The 12515-nt window shown below is 47.0% G+C and overlaps 1 protein-coding gene across 3 annotated transcripts; it reads left to right on the forward strand.

The window, feature by feature from the left end:
* Window positions 1-336: 336 nt before the first annotated feature.
* On the forward strand, window positions 337-10737 carry CDCA7 (cell division cycle associated 7). Of its 3 annotated transcripts, none has more exons than XM_084799490.1 (10): window positions 337-479; window positions 3128-3250; window positions 3830-3934; window positions 6325-6561; window positions 7345-7428; window positions 8252-8452; window positions 8791-8931; window positions 9698-9847; window positions 10197-10333; window positions 10602-10737. In XM_084799490.1, the coding sequence occupies exons 1-10, from the start codon at window positions 444-446 to the stop codon at window positions 10630-10632; spliced, it is 1245 nt and encodes a 414-aa protein (XP_084655616.1). In that variant the 5' UTR covers window positions 337-443; the 3' UTR covers window positions 10633-10737. The 3 variants fall into 3 exon arrangements, with proteins under 3 accessions (XP_084655616.1, XP_084655618.1, XP_084655617.1); XM_084799491.1 differs by lacking the exon at window positions 337-479 and adding an exon at window positions 522-606; XM_084799492.1 differs by lacking the exon at window positions 3830-3934.
* Window positions 10738-12515: the final 1778 nt, after the last annotated feature.

A 12515-nucleotide genomic window follows, 5' to 3' on the forward strand; every position in this document is an offset into this window, starting at 1 on the left:
ATCACAGCAGAAACTAGAACCCCGGTAGAAGCTCTCTTTACTACTCTTACCCGCCCCCTTTTTGTATGCAAATAAGGCGACCAGTCCTAGGACTAACGCAGTTACTTTCGCGCCACTTTTCCAGGACCGCGCAGCTTCATAAAGAGCCAGTGGCATCAAGTCCCTAAAATGCCACAATTTCAGAGAGTATTCAGCTTTTCCAGAACACTCAAGTGTACAAGGACCGTCAGAATAGCTTCGATTTTTTTTCCCCAGGGTTGAGGCGCTTCGGGCACCACTACGGCGGTCATCTTAGCTGGCAGGACCTGAGCCTCAGCGCGGGAAAGCGGCGGCCCCGCCCCTCCGGCTGCGCAGTGCACGCCCCGCCTCTGCCCCGAGCTCCGGTTGCTCCAGCTCTGGGTGTTGGTGGGCTCAAACTAGCTGTCCCTGTTCCGAGTGCCTGGATGCCGGTCGCCAGCAGGGAGGCTCGCCGCAGGCGGGTAAGCCCCGAGGTGCACCGGGGCGGGGTTGGTGCGTGCTAGATGCGGGCGGGCTCGGGCTACTTCCCTCCCACTCCGCGGGGTGAGCTTCTCCCTCTTGTCCCACGGCGCTCCTGATCGTCACCAGGTTAGAAGTCAGATTGATTTTCCTATAATCTTTTGCACCCAGGATTAACTCAGGATCAAGGTGATATGCCCACCGGTGCGCTCGCTCGCAGTCGGCAGCGCTCCGGGAATATGAGGTTTGTGCGCTCGTGCTCCACGTGCGCGCCGGAGGCCGGGGGGCTGGCCGCTGGCCATGGTGTCCGGTAGTAGTGTCCCAGCCTTTCCATCCCCTTGCTCGCCAAGCGTGCACTGGTAGCCCTCGGACCATCTTCTTGTGTTTTGCGGCCCCTTCTAATCACTCTGGATTTGCAGGTTTAGGGTAGAGGGTCTTATGGACATCTCTTGAGTGCTTGGGTTGTGCACGTGGGTGGAGGTATTGTTTTAGTCCCAGGCGGTGGTCCAGCGATGCAAGCCGTGCGCCACGGCCACGTAGTGTGCTTCCTAGGTCCCCACTCACTCACCCCTTCTCTACTTCCCTTGCAGCTGAGAGCTGCGGCAAGTAGAACGTTACTCTTTTGCTCCAACGGAAGCCAGAACTTACGTCCTGCTCTGGAGAGGGTTGAAGAGTCGGGGGCCGGGGGCGGGGGGGATGGGCAGAAAGGAAGACAGTGACGTGCCTCCAATAAATAGCGGAGGTTCCGGGCCCACGTGGCGAGCTCTGGGTGGGTAGGCGGGGTCGTGGATTGATAGCGGATCTCCGCTGTGGGGAATGGGACTTGTAATTTAACTTTCCTTGGTGTATATTTGGGCACCTGACTGGAGGAATCGACTTTACGCCACCGAGCTTCAGTTTTCCTCATTTAAATGATAGTAACCCTCGATGCAAAGAATTAAGCAAACGTCGCTAGCAAATCTGCCATTAAAAAACAAACAAAAGTCACTGGAGATAAATGTAATGAGAGTTATGTCTGCCAAGAAAGTTTACCCCAGGCATGACCATTTGCTCTGTCTTTTCCGTCAAAGATATATTTGCCTAGTGAACGACTCTTGGCCTGTACTGGCTTGTTAAATATTAGCCTCTTTCCCTGATGGCTTTCAGTGGGAGCTTGAGGCTGACATGGAAGTAGATTGATTAGCAAAGTGAGGAAAATCCAAGTCATTTAAGGAGTTGTGCTGTTTTAGGGGACCCCTTGAGTCTTTGCAGTTGTGCTTTGGTGCCTTGCGCTTCCTCACCTGGAAACTGAGGTAGAGAATTCTGAGATCCTTTTAACCGCCCACTGGCTTGACCATTTATATTTTGTAGCTCTACCCATTTGCACACCTTCCTGCATCCTTTAGGATAACAGAAACATCCCAAGATGGTTGAATGGTGTCTACTTAGGGACAGGAGGGGAAGCTGGGCTGCCACCCACTTGGAAATAACTTTATTGTATCTGAAAGACTGAAATGCAAAATGTTAGGTGAGGAAAGAAGCTTAACACTCCCGCACACACGCACACACACACATGTATGAGTCCTCTATCCTAACACCCCTGGGCATTCTCCTGGTGGCGCTGGCAGAACTTGCCCTTGCAGGTTTTCAGTGCGAAGACGTCCTGCTGCTATTCCTTGACTAGCACCATCTTTCAGAGATGTCATGGTGTCCTAAGAAATGACCAATCAGACTGTTTGGGATACATTTTCTAGTGGACACTGCAGGGCTATAAATGGAAATGAATGGAGCCTTTTCATATCTCCCAAGTAATTTGACCTTATGAAGGGCTTAAAAAAAAAAACCAAACAACAACAACAAAAAAACCTCCCCGAGTGCTGGAGAGCGACCTCAGGACTTTGCATGCCACTGAGCTCTACCCCAAGTCTTAAAATTTTCAAGTCTGTAAGAGCTGCATAGAGACCGTGCTCATAGTGAGAGCATGGAATCGGGATCCCACCTGGCCTTGGAGTGTTGACTTCTAACTTGGCTCCTTGTACCACGTGTTTACTGGGCTGATAAAACCCGATTTGTAAGGACTGTGCAGAACCTCTGTAACCCCTCCTCCTTGGAACAGGGCCTGTTTTGGATGCCTGCCATCTTAAAGCACAGGACCTGCCCAATTTTTTGTAGTTTGGGAAATTAGCATCACAGTGCAGAGCCCAGAGCTTACATAAAAAGACCTCATTAGCTTGATTTTTGGCTGAGGGGGAAAAATTGCTCTGCCATTTTGTACTTTTGAAATCTCCTTTTAGAAGTACAGTTCAATTAGAAAAAATGAGGTTGGATTTTAGGAGCTGGCATTAAGCTCTGCGGAGTTCAGTGTAGTGCTGAGTGCTTAGGACTGTGAGGTAGGAAGAGAAGTAACTGCAGGTGTTTGGGTAAATTGATAAACGCCACTAAAATGGTTTCCTTTTAAAGAGATCCTTTCTGAGAATTTGACCTGGCTTGATTTTTTGGTGGGGTGAGGGGTGGGAAGGAACAATTGCCAATCTTTTTTTTTTTTCCTCTGTAAGGTCTGGGGGGGGGGGGAGTGTCCATCTACTCTGCCGTTTAAACCAACCAAGCTGGAAATGACGTCGTTAATAGTCCTTTAAGTCCTCCCTAATAGTGTGGCCATTTCTCTTTGCAGCAAAAGGCTCTCAAAATGAAGAACTTAAAGAATGTCAGATATATGAAGTTGATTTCCGTGGAGACGTCGTCATCCTCTGATGACAGTTGTGACAGCTTTGCTTCTGATAATTTTGCAAACACAGTAAGTGCTGCCTGAGCATGAACAGGATTGTGTCTGCAGTGCTCCAAATGCCCCCAGAATGCCTTGTGCACGATTAAAACTGCTTGCTTTTTGCCCGCATTTCTATACAGCCTCTAGGAAAATCTAGCATGCACTGTAATTTCATTTCTCTCTTTGCTGGGGTTCCGGGTAGTAATTGCTGGAAGTAGATTAGCTGCTTATTGTATCCTTTTGAAATGTCGCCTAACCTAACACGACTGATGACTTGCTGTAACAACTCAGAAATCATTTGTAAACCTCTGAACCATTTCTCTTTGTAACAAAAGCCGTTCTCTTGTAGTGCACTTGTAAATGTGATTTGCTCTCTGCACAGTTTATGGAAAATTGGTTCTTGAAAAGGGGAAGAAAAAAGTCCACAACCACATTTATTTATTTATTTATTTTACAGAAACCTAAATTCAGGTCAGATATCAGTGAAGAACTGGCTAAGATTTTTTGTTTTTTGTTTTTTTTTTTATGAGGACTCTAATAATGAGTTTTTCTGCGGCTTTTCAAAGGGCGAGATGCAAGATGCATTAAGCCATTGTGGATTTTTTACAGAAACCAAGGCCAGATGTCACTAACGAATTGGCCAGCATTTTTCATGCCGACTCTGATGATGAAACATTTTGCGGTTTTTCAGAGAGTGAGATGCAAGATGGAATGGTGAGTTCGAGGGTTTCGAGAAGTGAGGTACATTGAGACGCAGGAGAGATTTTTTTGTGTGTGTATGTGTGTGACCTCCTCCACCTCCCATGCCTAGTAAATCTCCTTTTGGTCCATCTAGGAGATTTTGTTGGCCTGACTGGATGTGTTCTTTATGTCTTAAAGCCATTTTTACTTAAATGTCCTGCTTGTAGGTCTTACACAATTTTTTTAGGTTCTGAAAATCTTGGAAACTTGTTAAATAAAGTTGGCTAGCCTCCATATTGCCATTAGCTGCAGACCCGGCCTAATCACAGAATTACATACGTCCTAAAGATTAGCTACATTGGCGCTTGTGTGCCGGTGCCCAGGCCAGAGGTGGCATGGAGCTGACAAAGCTGGCTTCTATGGTTCTACTTGTACCTGTATCTCAAGAACCTCTTAGGGCCATGTGGATCATTGCAAGCAGAGCTTGCTTCTGTGTTTGCTTGCTCTCTGGTCTGCTTTTCCTGTGTATGCTTGCCTACCCCTCTCAACTCTTGTCACCTGCTCCGTGGCTGCCGTACCTCTGCCCCACTCAGTGAGCATAGCATGCTTAGACTTTCTCCTAAGGAAGCAGTGCATGCATTCGTTGTAAGTCACCTGCATGTTATTCATGTCACCATATTTGACAGCGTTCCCTACAGGCCATCATTTGATGACATTGCTGTGACAGCACTTGCCCATCTGTGCCAGTGCATGTTTCCTCTAATAAAAGACTGGTCCAAATTGGTGTCAGTTGGCGTTTGTTAACTGGGTCCAGTCTACAAATCTGATGTGACCCATTGTTTGTGGCATGACTGTCTAGGCAGTCTCTGAGTTCTTTGTAGATATTACTTGTGATGAATAAAGTGCCGGCTGATTAAAAGAGCTATGAATTCATGAGCACTAAAAATACATGAGTTCTAACAGTTGTCCGTGAGGGTCCCTGTTTGCTGGTGCTGGAGATCAAACCCAGGGTCTCAGATGTACTAAACGTAGACTCTTCCACTGAACTAGATCCTCAGCCTCTTCAGTTTTTTTTTTTTTTGAGGCCCAAGGGAGATGGCTCAGCTTGCCCTGCTAGTGTAAGGACTGGAGTTCAGTCTCCAGAAACATACAGAAATGCCTACTGGGTGTGGTGGCCAGTCTGTAATTCCAGCTTCTCAGAAGGCAGAGGTAGGATTCCTAGAGGAGGCTGGCTAGTAAAGATGAGGCACATCAGTGAGCTCTGGGTTCGATTAAGAGATCCTGTCTCAGGAAAAAAAAAAAGAGAGAGAGATCCTGTCTCAATTAGTAAGGTCAAGGATGGTTCTTGATAGTAAATTCAGGCTTCCACATACATGTGAACATTCATGTCCAAAGCTTTTATGTGGACATATATTCTTGGGTCTATACCTAGGAGTAGATGGCTGGGATATAAAAAGACTAACTTTTTGGTAAGCCGCCAGATGTAGTTATACTAGTTGGTCACTAATCTTGAGTTACAAAACGTTAATTTGAGCCAGGTGTGGTGGCGCACGCCTTTAATCCCAGCACTCGGGAGGCAGAGGCAAGAGGATCTCTGAGTTCGAGGCCAGCCTGGTCTACAAAGTGAGTCCAGGACAGCCAAGGCTACACAGAGAAACCCTGTCTCGAAAAAACAACAAAACAAAAGTTAATTTGAGTCAGATTCAAGCACAGAAAGATGGTGTGGTTGCCAGGGCCTGTTGGTGGAGGCTTTGGGAGTCTTTGCTTGTTTATTCATTTGTTTGTTTGCTTTTGAGACAGGATCTGGCAGTGTTGGCTCAAGCTGCTCTAAAACTTGCTGTGTAGCCCATGCTGGCCCAGGAGTCCTACATGTGGGATGTAACTGGCATGATGCACCACACACAACATCACCTACTGTTGAATGGGTCCGAGTGAAGGCTGCACAATAGTGCAAAATACTTTAATGCCATTCAGTCACAGTTCAGAGTAACTAAAATGGTCATTTTATGTGTATTTTTTAGTTACAACTAAAAATGAATTGGGAATTGGCAGTTTAAGGTGTTATTTTAATCCCATCATAGGCATCGAAATCATGTTTATGGGTGATAAACATAGAGGGTTTTCTGAAGACAACTAAGGATTCATGTTAGGGGAAAGGGAAGGAAGGGGACAAGAGTTATTTAGAAGCACGGGACTCAGGGCTGTGAGGGTGGCTCAGTGTCCTCGGCAGCAACACAGGGTGAAGTTAGTCTCCCAGCGTCTTCATTTGCAAGTCTTGATTTTTTTACCCATGATCCTTGCTGTCCAATTAAGACTGATTGCTTTGCCCATGTCCGCTATTCCAAAGGGACTTTGTAGTAGTCATTGGTGCCACGTCTGCCGATCGGCAGGTCCTTAACAACTCCCTTGCTCTGGTTAACTAGAGTCTGCAGTTGGACGGGGTCGGCTGCAGGACCCGAAGTCAGTGCCGTCACTCCGGGCCTCTCAGGGTAGCGATGCAGTTCCCAGCACGAAATACCCAGAGGCCAGCCAACAAAAGAACACCCCCCACAAAGCCCCCTGAAAACCCTGCAAACGATTCCCCATCTGACTCGGAAGAAGAGGATGGAATGAACTTCCTGGAGAAACGGGCTTTGAATATAAAGCAAAACAAAGCAATGGTAGGTACTCAGTCCAGCCCCCACCCCTGTCCCCACTGCGTCTGAGAGGCTCATTTCTCCTACTTCCCTTCTGAGAACTGCTTCCATGCAGCTATGAAGACGTCAGGATGTGTTTCAAAGATTTACACTTATTTACGTGGGGTGAGGGGTTAGGACGTATGTTCAGGTGCTCTTAGAGGCCAGCAGGGGCCATTTTGTAGCCCTTGGAGCTGGAGCTATGGATCTTGGTGCTGGGAACTGAACCTGGGTCCCTCTGCAAGAGCATTAAGTGCTTTTTAACTCCTGAGCCTCCTCTCCACCCCCTCTGGCTGCTTTTTAAACTCTTTTCTCTTTTTTCCGAGACAGAGTTTCTCTGTTTTTAGCCTTGGCTGTCCTGGGCTCGCTGTGTAGACCAAGCTGGCCTCAAGCTCACAGCGATCTGCCTGCTTCTTTCTCCTGAGTGCTGGGATTATAGGCTTGTGTCACCCTGCCCCCTGGCCTTTTTAAACTCTTAAGGATAGCTGTACTCGGGAGGTAGAGGCAGGAGAATTTCTTTGAGTTCAAGGCCAGCCTGGTCTATAAAGTGGTCTAGGACAGCCAAGGCTGCACAGAGAAACCCTGTCTCAAAAAACCAAAACAACAACAACAACAACAAAAGAGTTAGGATAAGCATAGTAGGGAAATCAGAAACTTGACTGCTTCAGCTTAGTAAGTAGAAAAGTGAGGGTCGGCTGTCATTATTTCCACAAAGTGCCTCTTGTCACCAGTTATAATATCTGTTTTTCTCCCCTCCTCCCCTTTTAGCTTGCAAAACTCATGTCAGAATTAGAAAGCTTTCCTGGCATATTCTCTGGAAGACACTCCTTCCCAGGCCACAGGTCCAAGGACGTAAGTGCTTCTTTTCTTTCTATGCTGCTGTTTCGGGCAAGGCAGGTCCAATCTCTGACATTTTAGTATCTTATTTTTTATTTTTGGGGGTGGGGTAGGGTGGAATGGCTAGAAACAGCCACCTTGAAGCTCTGGGTGGTCTTTGCACCGTGGACACTTCAGTTCCACCTCCCTGGCCACGTTCCTTTTGAGCGTTTCTCTTCCCATTAGCAGCAGGGGAGAGCGATGGCTTGTTTCTGTGTCCCCAAGCAGCACCCTTCCCCTGCTACGTGCAGACTGGGGAAGAAGAAGGTGCACACCGTGTCTTTGTGAAATCATATCCAAATAATGAGACTTGATTGTATCCCAAGGGACTAAGCTGGTGCGGCCGGGGGTTGGTAATTTACTGTGTTGGCAGTGGCAGAAAAGGAAAGCCTGCCTTCGCCGTGCGGAGACAGACCGGAAGCCAGCAAGGAACGGAGAGGAGAAAACCCAAGCATCCTCTGCTTCTACAATACAGAGATAGCATATGTGTTCCCGAAAAGTGCAGAGATGTCATGGGAAAGTTTTCTGGGTCTGGAGCTCAGGAGTTTCATATTTGGTAACTGGAGTAGAAGAATAATTGGGAGAAGAATTAGATAGAGGAATAAATAAATAAAAGTTGCAGTGGCTGTATGATTTTGGGATTTGTTGTCCACACATAAGGAAAAGGGCAAAGAGAATCCGAAAACAGACTTCTTCTTTTACCTAAAACTACTTTAGGAGAATGTGCAGGTCCCCAGAGTGCTGCTTAACGGCGTGCTCTGAAGGAGTAAGTGGCTCGATTGTGTGTTTCATTCACCAGTCAAAGGCACCCAGAAGACGCACGTTCCCCGGTGTGGCTTCCAGAAGGAACCCTGAACGGAGAGCCCGACCTCTTACCAGGTCAAGATCCCGGATCCTGGGGTCCTTGGGTGCTCTGCCCACAGAGGAGGAGGAAGAAGAGGAGGAAGATGATAAGTTCATGCTCGTGAGAAAGAGGAAGTCTGTGGATGGCTACATGAACGTGAGTCCTCACTGGCATCCCCTCTTACACGGTCCATCATGAACACACAGTCTCAGACCCTACCAAGTCAGTAATGTGACATAAATGTGCCTAATTTCCTTAGCGCGCAATAGTCAAGATATTCAGCTTCTTGGTATTGTAGGAATTATTTTTATATACTTGGCTAGGTATCCTTACAATAAACTTATGGCCTGCCCCCTCTCTCCATAAGCAAGAAACATTTCCCAGATTGAATTTTCTGTGAAAAGCTTCCAATGAAGCATCTTGAGATGTAAGGATGCAGAGAGCTGGGGGGTGGGGGGTGGGGGAAGGGACCTCAGTCCATGTTTCTTGTTCAGGACGATGATGATGTGCCCAGAGGCCGTCGCCCGGGATCCATGACTCTCCCGCATATAATCCGCCCAGTAGAAGATGTCACAGAGGAAGAGATCAGGAACATCTGCAGCAACTCTCGAGAGAAGATTTACAACCGGTCACTGGTGAGTGCCCCAAGGTCACCTCTGGAAACAAACACCCTCCACAGGACCTACAGCACCTGTCCTGGGATTGCAATCTGGACGTTTGTGCCTGTACATTTCTCTCAAATGAAGGAAAGAGTGTTACAATGTGTCTGTCTGTTACAGTCTGTCTGAGTGTTAGTGTGTCTGAGATTGAACTATCTGCCCAGGAGGTCTGCAGTAGAATTACATCTTAATTTAGAAATTGAATCATTCGCCCCTGGGGTCTTCTGTGTTCTTTAAGGTGTATGTATCAATAGCTGCTGAGAATGTAGTGGTGAGCCAATGATGAGAAATGGATTGGGAAGGGAAAAAGATGGATTTGGGTGCAGTTTCCTTTTTTCCATCCTGGGGGTCAAACTTAGGATCTGCAGTGGCTTAAGCAAGTCCCATTTCCACACCCCAGCTAAATACTTGTTTTGTTTTGTTTTTGAGACAGGCTTTCTCTGTATAGCTTTGTCTTTCCTGAACTCATTTTGAGACCAGGCTGGCCTCAAACTCAGAGAGCCACCTGTCTCTGCTTCCCTGAGTGCTGGGATTGCAGACATGCACCACAGAGCGCGCGGCCTACCCAAATAGTTTTGATGATAATACTATTGGCCTTGCTTGAGAGACTTTTCATGCTTGATTATTTCAGTGCCCAATGACTTTCAGAGACCTTTGGACCAGTATGGGCACTCTTTGTCCTGTTTGTTGTTTGTTTTCCTCTACAAAATGTAGTGTTGCTTCTTTCATATGGTCCTTTTAGGGCTCTACTTGTCATCAGTGTCGCCAGAAAACCATTGATACCAAAACAAACTGCAGAAACTCAGACTGCTGGGGCATCCGAGGCCAGTTCTGTGGTCCCTGCCTTCGAAACCGCTATGGGGAAGAGGTCAAGGATGCTCTGCTGGACCCGGTAGGGGCTTCGGATGGTTGGGGAGGGGGAGGGGCTTCAGTTCTTGGTGTGATGCTGAGTGGATATAGCTCTGTCCAGAGAGCTCGGGGCTGCTACTCAGAGAAGCAGATTCTCTCCATCTCTGGTGTTGATCGTATAACTTTCTTGAATTATGTTTTATGATTTTTGTGCGTTGTGATGCCAGGGCTCGAACCCAGGGCCTTGCATACACTAGGCAGATGTTCTCAGTGAGCCAAAAGCTCAGGCCCCTGTTTTATGATTACTAAGTACTTTAAAGGCTAAAAAATGGGACAGATGCATGGAGGGGAAGTGAGGCTTAGCTTCATGATGTTTTCCCACAATTCCTCAGAACTGGCACTGCCCGCCCTGCCGAGGGATTTGCAACTGCAGCTTCTGCCGCCAGCGTGATGGACGGTGTGCCACTGGCGTCCTCGTGTACTTAGCCAAGTATCACGGCTTTGGGAACGTTCATGCTTACTTGAAGAGGTAATGGCCGTTGGTTTGTCTTTCACGTCTGAGTCTCACTTTCATTTCTGTGCCTTGATAAAAGATGACGGAAGTCTGAAGAGTGGCTCTCGGGCCAGGGGACCGTTAGTGGAAATGCATCTTCCCTGGGAGGGGCACGCATGTGTGTCTAAGACTTACGTTGACGGTATGTTAGGGCTCCATAAAAACAATTTTTAGAGAAATGAATTTGACTTTCCAAAGAGAATTAGTGACTGAAAAACAACTTGACATCTTCTGTCTTTCACAGCCTGAAGCAAGAATTTGAAATGCAGGCATAGAGCCTGGAGATGGCTGACGCCTGCCCTCTGCTTCTCAAGACTCCCTTCCTCCTGATGTCAATGATCGAAGCCCAAGTAAGAGTCCTGGCGATCCGTCTGTCTTAGAACTCAGCCAGGTTAAACTTGTTAGACTCACACTTGTTTCTGAAGCACCATGGAAGGCTTACTGCTAACTCTACTTTCGCTTCAATGTATAGTTTTCAAAGCTTGCCCTGGCCCCACCTTGTAGCCCCCCTACTTCCATGGTCCTTTGTCACCGGATAGGTTTCTGAGATCTTTCTAAGCAGCAACTAGGGGGAAAAAACCGTATTTGATTGGTTGGTGTTGAAATAGTCTCAGGACATAACATGCCCAAGCACTTTGGGTGCGGTAGTATCATGGACCAGCTGTTAAGGTGAATTGCAGAGAACGGCCCTTTAACTTGCTTATGCAGAATCACTGCGGACGGTTTAGTGTCTACTGTTCACATTGGCTGGTGTTTTAAATGGAAACGCCAAGGCACAAAGGGCTGAGAACCGTGAGGAAAACTCAGGTCGTATTTGGCCAGCAGAATATCACATGAGTGGCTCTTTGGAGCAACACACCTGTGTTGTGCTCGATGGTACGCCTTGTCACCGCCGAGACTTACTGAGTCATCCAAAGGTTTGCCGTAATGTGGTACCGTGATTGCTTAAATTGCTGTAGAAAAGGCATTCCAGGAAATTAAGAAGCTCTGCTGATTTGAAATCTTAGTGTTTACGCTTCCGAAACTTGATTTAATAACTTCACTTTGGTTCCAGGTAGTTTCCTAAAGAGGTCGCCCTGGGCATGGTGTCCGGGGGGGGGGGGGGGGGGGGCTTCTGGTTAGGTTTTAAATATTTGTAAGAATGAGACATCACCTGTTAGGGATGGGTAGCTTTGAGCCACTTGTTAACGAGTTATCTCAGCCAGTTTAGCTTCTGGGCAGGTGCCACGGGGGCCTGAGTGACTGACCTGCTGTGATGTTCAACTTGACTCTTCTGTGTACATACAGCTTTTGCTCCGTAATGCTTTTATACAAAGGTGTTTATTTTAATAATAAAAAAACATTTTGGTCTAACTTGTGTGCTTATTTTTGTTTAAGATTTTTCAATATTACTGTACTTGACCCTTTTTTTTTTCTTCTCGTGTTTTGAAAGGGCATTTCTCATTTCTACTTCTTCTAAAACTTTCTTTGGGGTTAAGTTTCTGAGACTCACAACCAGCTGCTTTGTGCAGGGTCTCATTGGATGGCGTGACTCAGCTGGAATCTGAAAGTGCGCACTGACCGACAGAACACGGCATGTGCTCAGGAAGTTTTTATGGTTCCCTTTGTCATTTGCATACCCACTAGTCACAGTACTTGGCCACTTTCATCCACTCTTCAAATACTTAACCATGCTTTGAGGTTTCAAGACTGAAAACTATAGAGACACACAAAAAAGGCAAAACCTTCTTAGAGCCAGGCATGGTGGTACATGCAATCCACCTGTTCACAGGACACTGAAACAGGAGAACTGCAAGTTTGAGGCAATCTTCAAAAAAGCTCTTTATTTAAAAACAAAACAAAACAAAAAAAACGTTTTTTCACTTACATGTTTGCATGGGTGTCTTCATGCACATGCATGTGCCCTCAGGTGGCCAGAAGAGGATGTTGAGTCCTGTGAGGCTCAAGTTACAGGCAGTCGTGACCCACCAGATGGGGGTGCTGACAACTGAACTCAGTCCTGGGAGATCAGCAAGGACTCCTAATTGCTGGGCCATGCAGGCCCCCTGTGCAAAGCTCTTAGAAAACATTTCTGACCAGGATTTGGCCAATTACAGTCTGCATGTCACATCCAACTAACTGTGCATACCTTTTTTACATTTGTAAGGGGGTTTTGTTT

Source organism: Acomys minous (genome assembly GCF_964271855.1).
Source record: "Acomys minous genome assembly, chromosome: 10".
In the NCBI taxonomy this organism is placed as follows: Eukaryota; Metazoa; Chordata; class Mammalia; order Rodentia; family Muridae; genus Acomys; species Acomys minous.

Excerpts from the sequence above, each read along its gene's own strand:
- CDCA7 (XM_084799490.1), top strand. The coding sequence starts at position 444 with ATGCCGGTCGCCAGCAGGGAGGCTCGCCGCAGGCGG. Across the intron at positions 7,429-8,251 it reads CAGGCCACAGGTCCAAGGAC|TCAAAGGCACCCAGAAGACG; the intron begins GTAAGTGCTTCT and ends TTCATTCACCAG. Across the intron at positions 8,932-9,697 it reads AGATTTACAACCGGTCACTG|GGCTCTACTTGTCATCAGTG; the intron begins GTGAGTGCCCCA and ends TGGTCCTTTTAG.